Raw genomic sequence first — 6,458 nt, forward strand, 5'->3', positions numbered from 1 at the left:
CATGCATGCAAGGCAAGCGCTCTACCACTGAGCCACCTTCCCAGCCCCTTATTTTAAGATTTTTTAAAAAATATTCAAGGGGCTGGGAAACATAGCTCAGCGGTAGAGTGCGTGCCTTGCAAGCATGAGGCCCTGGGTTCGATTCCTCAGTACCACATAAACAGAAAAAGCCAGAAGTGGCACTGTGGCTCCAGTGGTAGAGCACTAGCCTTGAGCTGAAGAGCTGAGGGACAGTGCCCAGACCCAGAGTTCAGGCCCCATGACTGACAAAAAAAAAAAAATTCAAATGAAATATTGCTTTTTACATTGGTTTCCAACTATCAAATTCTTATATAAAATTTCTCAACTCCCTTCACAGAGTCTTCTGGGCCATTATGGCAGTCAAGTGGACTGGAGGACATTCTTCTCCTATTCTCTGCCTGAATGCAAGTAAAGATGGGCTAGTGGCTTCTGGAGCAGAGGGTGGAGATCTCATAACTTGGGGTGAAGATGGAACTCCAGTAGGACACATGCAGTTTCAAGGAGCCAATGATGTTACCAGTGTTGTGTTTTCTCCCTCCTGTCCCACCAAGCTCTTTGCCTCACATGGAGAAACCATTAGCATACTGGATGTCAGGTCTCTCAACGGTTCTTTGGATAATTTTCATGTGAATGAAGAAGAAATCAATTGTCTTTCATTGAATGAAACTGAAAACCTACTAGCTTCTGCTGATGACTCTGGGGCAATCAAAATCCTTGACTTGGAAAAGAATAAAGTTACCAGATCCCTGAAGAGACACTCCAATATCTGTTCCTCTGTAGCTTTTCGACCTCAGAGGCCTCAGAGCCTCTTGTCATGTGGCCTGGATATGCAGGTGAGGCTTTTGTAAAGAGATTTTTGAATGAGATTTGCTAGCAGTCAAGAGTTTGTGTGGGGATGGGAATGTGGCTGAGTGGTAGAATGCTTGCCTAGAATGCATGAAGCCTTGGGTTTGATTCCTCTGTACCACATAATCCGAAAAATCCAGAAGTGGTGCTACAGCTCAAGTGGTAGAAAGCTAGCCCTGACAAAAAGAAGCTCAGGGACAGTGCCCAGGCCCAGAGTTCAAGCCCCACAATGGACACCAAAAAAAAAAGTTTCTCTGTGTGTTTGTGTGTTGGGGCTGTTTTTTGTTTTCTTTTTTCTTTCTTTCTTTTTTTTTTTTTTTTTGTCAGTTGTGGGGCTTGAACTCTGGGCTTGGGCGCTGTCCCTGCACTCTTCAGCTCAAGGCGAGCGCTCTACTGCTTGAGCCACAGCAGCACCACTTCCAGTTTTCTAGTGGTTTATTGGAGATTAGAGTCTCATGGCCTTTGCTGCCCTGGCTGGCTTTGAACTGTGATCCTCAGATCTCAGCCTCCTGAGGAGCTAGGATTACAGGCATGAGCCACTGGTGCCCAGCTGTTTTCATTTTTATAATCCAGCAGTCTTATTTTTTTTTTTTAACATCTCCTTGGCCATGAATTCATAGGGAAGAGGTTCCAATAGCCCAGGCTCCTTTCTGTTGATTCTCACAAAGTGTGCTTCTCTGGGTGGAGTAGACTGGTGTTTCAGTTGAACCCAGGTTCCTTTCTATTTGGCTTCCTTCTTTTTTTTGGTCATTTTCCTTCGCTAGGCTCTTAGCGTGTTTAGGATGCTCAATATGGACATACAGACATTAATCCTCTTGGCAAGGATCTTGCCCTTAACTTGCTTGTTCACAACAATGCCAACAGCATGCTGGGTAACGTTATAGACCCTAACAGTTTTGCCATGCTAACATTGGTGGGGCATTCCTTTTTGAACAGTACCCATTCCCTTGATGTCTACAATATCACCCTTCTTATAGATTCTCATGTATATGGCCAAGGGAAGGGCCTAGAGAACATGTATCAAGTACCTCCCCTCTTTCCTTTTGTGTTCATCATTTCGGCAAATTACTGGAAGATAGTGGTTCTGGCCAAAAGGATGGGACTCTTTTTGTTTGATTGTTTTTGGGCAGTTGAACTTGAACCCAAGTCCTTGTACATGCTAAGCATATGCTATATCCCTGAGCCCAGCCCAGCCCCAGATTTAAGTTATTGATCCCATTATGAACTGTAAGCTTTACTTCCACATGGAATGTGCTAATCTGACAGAACCAAGTAGATTTTTTTCAAGTATGATTATTGATTCTTTTATCTTCCTTTGCCTGTGCTTTTAAGACATTTCTAAACCTATAGGGTTCAAATATTTGGCTCTAAACATCTGTTTAAACAAAGGGGAACATTGGGCTGGGAAGGTGGCTCGGTAGTAGAGTGCTTGCCTCACATGCATGTAGCCCTGGGTTCAATTCCTCAATACCACACAAACAGAAAACGCTGGAAGTAGCGTTGTGGCTCAAATGGTAGAGCACTAGCCTTGAGCTAAAAAGCTCAGGGACAGTGCCCAGGCCCAGAGTTCAAGCTCCACAACCAACAAACAAGAAAGAAAGAGAGAGGGGGAGAAGGAAGGAGGGAGGGAGAGAGAGAAAAAAAAGAAACAAAGGAGAACATTGAAGACAAAAGATCCTGGCCTCGTATTTACTTTCATATCTGTAGTTCATTAACTGAAATATTTGTATATTGGTACCAGAATCAGAGCTTTGCATTCAATGCTGGATTTTTTTTGGGGGGGGACACACTTTCAGAGAAGAGTCAGTAGGAAAGTAAATATAACTAGAACCACATTATATGTGGGATCTGTAGGAGTTTATTTTTCTTTTTTTGTGTGTGTGTTTGTGTGCGTGCCAAAACTGGGGCTTGATCTTAGGGCCTCGGCACTATCCCTTAGGTTTGCACTGGCACTCAACCATTTGAGCTACAGCCCTACTTCTGACTTTTTAGTAACTAGTTGAAAATAAGACATTCATAGACTTTCCTGCCCTAGCTGGCTTTAAACCTCAATTTTCAGATCTCAGCCTCCTGAGTAGATTATCGGCCTGAGCCACTGGCACTCAGTTATTTCTTAGTTTTATTTAAAGGATGAAAATGGAATGTGGTATTTAAACAGTGTAAATCACAGGGAAGCAGATTTTGTATTACTACCAGTGTTTACAAATAGTTTGAACTTTGCCATAGTGATATGTATTCCCACTCAAGAAAGTAAATCTCATCAATGGAATGAAAATAATCATGACTTACCTCTGTTGTTTACTTAGTACTTGCCAATGCTTTACATGGTTTCTCCATGTAAAACATTGGTTTTAATTCTACCCATACCTTCCTTGATCATTCTTGGGAATTTTTTATAAGGAGGAAACAAATTAAAATTAATGTCCACATAACTTCCTGATTTCATGCAAGCTGTGTAACTCCAAAGCCAGTGCTTTTTCTCTGACACCTGAGACATTTGAACATGTGTTATTAATAATAGAAACTTTTCTTAGTTTGGGAACAGGAGACATCTAGATATAGAATCATTAATTATTAAGGTATATCCATTATTGTTCAGTGTTTTCACTGCTAAGATTCTGTAGAAATCTGTGGAATCTTTTGGGAATGCAAGATGCTGATTTGGTTATTGTCACAATGACTGCCCTCCCTCCCCTAAGCTACCAGTATTTAAAGTTGTAGGATTTGGCAGTGGAAATAGTGAATGTCCTATAATGCTGGGACAGCCCCCAAACATTAAAGCATCCCTTCCCAAAGCACCTATACTGCCTTTGCTGTACTGACTGTACAACCACTAAATTCCTTTTCCAGTCCTAGGACTTGATCAAGCTCTTTATAAACCTAGCTTCTCTACCCTTGTGGTGGTGATCTGCCTGTGTGGTTGTAAAGAGCACCTGAAGAGCCAAGTGTATACCAATTATGACTAAGCAGTTTAAAGTGTGTCATTGACTAGTCATTCTTTCATCCTAAAGATATACCAATTTTTTTCAGGTGCCAGTGGCTCATGCCTGGATAATTGTGAGGCTGAGACTGGGAAGATTGCAGTTTACAACTTATTCTCAACCGATAGTTGGGTGCAGTGGCATGTACCTGTCATCCTAAGATACATGGGAGGCTGAGATTGGGAGGATCATGGTGCCAGGCCAGCAAAGGGAATAAACACTGTGGTTGTGCAAAATGGGTAAAATTCCATATGAAGCTATAACTTGGTCTTATTTATAGGTGATGCTGTGGAATCTTCAGAAGGCTCGCCCACTCTGGATTACAAACTTACAGGAGGATGAAACAGAAGAAATGGAAAACCCACAGTCACCTGGCCAGCTCTTAAATCCTGCCCTAGCACACTCTATCTCTGTAGCATCATGCGGCAATATTTTTAGTTGTGGTGCAGAAGATGGTAAAGTGCGAATCTTTAGGGTGATGGGAGTCAAATGTGAACGAGAGCTGGGATTTAAGGGCCATACTTTGGGGGTATCCCAAGTTTGCTTTCTGCCAGAATCCTACTTGCTGCTCACTGGAGGGAATGATGGGAAGATAATGATGTGGGATGTGAGCAGTGAAATTGAGAAAAAAACTAAGAGTCCTGCAAAACATACTCACAGGAAGAAAACTAAAAGAGCAACTTACACCAAACAGGAAGAAAACAGTGCTTCCATAACAGATGTGGAGGAACATGGCAAAATTTCACCAAAGCTAAATATTGAACATGGGGAAAAAGTGAACTGGCTCTTGGCTACCCAAATAAAGGGACACCAAAGTATATTAGTTGCTGATCAAACTAATTATATATCTGTGTACCCTTTAAATGAATTTAAAATGTCATAAAAACATTTGAAAAACTGGCAAACTTACTTAGGTTAAAAAAATCCTGCTTCTTTTAAACTGTTTACCATATATGGAATTATACCATTGTGCACATTTTAAAACATTTGAAGAAAAAGAAAATAATTGCATATTTCATATAATGTATTAAAATTTGGAGAAAGAAAAGTAATGCTATTGACTATGCCACCATTTTATACTAACATGCTATTTCTGATTCCAAATCAGTGACATAGGTGATGCCTCCGTTTTCATTGGCATAAGAGGGATTCTTTTTTTTTTTTTCCTTTTTTCTTTTTGTCTGTTGTGGAGCTTGAACTCTGGGTATGGGCGCTGTCCCTGTGCTCTTCAGCTCAAGGTGAGCACTCTACTGCTTGAGCCACAGCACCACTTCCAGTTTTCTAGTGGTTAATTGGAGATAAGAGTCTCACTGACTTTTCTGCCGGGGCTGGCTTTGAACCTTGATCCTCAGATCTCAGCCTCCTCAGTAGCTAGGATTACAGGTGTGGCCAAGAGCACCCGGCCTTCATTGGCATAAGAATGAAGACCCTAAATGGTAAGTGGCTTAGGCATCCAGGAGTTTCAGGATGATTATTTGCCTAGAAAGGACCTTGGTGGTCACGTCAAGCCTCCTGTTTTCTGGAGGCCTACAGTACAACCCAAATGAAGTCATCACATTGTTTATGACATTAGTTATTTCTGATCACAGATTGTCATGAGGAACCTTTACTAAGTTAGAAAAGGAAATCTATCCTTGTTTGATGAAGCTCAGATGCTTTACTCAAACTTATAAATAAACAATTTGAGTGAGTAGATGTAAAAAGCAGAATATATAAGAAAGTAACAGAGGCCAAGATAGTGGATAGACAGAAAGTTCCTTCTCATATGGTGCTGGGGACTGAAGCCACTTGAGCCACAGTTCCACTTATGGATTTTTTTGGTTAATTGACAGTAAGACTCTCATGGACTTTTCCTGCCTGGGCTAGCTTCGAACAACCATCCTCAGATCTCAGCCTTTTGAGACGCTGGAATTACAGGCATGAACCTTCAAAGCCTAGCTGTATTTATTTTTAGACCTGAGTTTTTTGTAAATAAGCCATGATTTAAAAAAAAAAACAAACATGTTACCTCTTAGGAGTTCAGATGGACAAAATTGTTAATCATATTATAAATGAATGTATGGCAAGATGTTTAAATCATTGTGTTACAAACCAATGGATATATTTATTTGAAACTATTGATTATCATGCCAGATTACAGAGGTATATATAACCTTGTGTTAATGAAGAGAGTCTTTGTAGTTTCCTGTGGTGTATTCATGAAAGAAAGTTGAGTAAACAGAATATATGTATTTGGAGAACTGTAGTAAGTAGAGCTGGGGCAGAAGATCATAGGGGCTCCATCTTGCCATTGGATATAGCTTCTCTGCAGTTTGGTCCCTCCATTTGAACAGAAGTAAAAGGTAGCACTCCTACCTCTAGATCTTTTCACTTGTCATCAGTGCAAGCCCTGGGGCTGATCCAATTGTTTATTGGCATCCAACTCAAGCTAGGTTGCTGGGTGTCTCACACTTATAACCTAGCTACTCAAGAGGATTAGATCTGAGGATCTCACTCAAAGCCGGCCTGAGCAGAAAAGTCTATGAACCTTACTAAACAGCAAAAAACCAGAACTGGAAGTGTGGCTCAAAGTGATAGAACACCAGCCTTGTGCAAAAATGCTAACCAAGA

The 6,458-nt window shown here is 41.1% G+C and overlaps 1 protein-coding gene and 1 pseudogene across 3 annotated transcripts in view; one reads left to right on the plus strand and one right to left on the minus strand.

Annotated features, from left to right (window-relative positions):
• The window catches only part of Wdr53 (WD repeat domain 53), a 12,934-nt gene extending 8,054 nt beyond the window's left edge, over window positions 1-4,880 (plus strand). For all 3 annotated transcript variants that reach the window (XM_013019472.1, XM_013019473.1, XM_013019474.1), the window contains exons 2-3: window positions 359-854; window positions 4,129-4,880. In XM_013019472.1, coding sequence (XP_012874926.1) covers window positions 359-854; window positions 4,129-4,731 — 1,099 coding nt within the window. In that variant the 3' untranslated portion in view covers window positions 4,732-4,880. The remainder of the gene's footprint in view (window positions 1-358; window positions 855-4,128) is intronic.
• Window positions 892-1,923, minus strand: LOC105987868 (annotated as a pseudogene).
• Window positions 4,881-6,458: the final 1,578 nt, after the last annotated feature.

The sequence above is a fragment of the Dipodomys ordii genome, unplaced genomic scaffold, assembly GCF_000151885.1.
Source record: "Dipodomys ordii isolate 6190 unplaced genomic scaffold, Dord_2.0 Scaffold45, whole genome shotgun sequence".
NCBI classification, from domain to species: Eukaryota; Metazoa; Chordata; class Mammalia; order Rodentia; family Heteromyidae; genus Dipodomys; species Dipodomys ordii.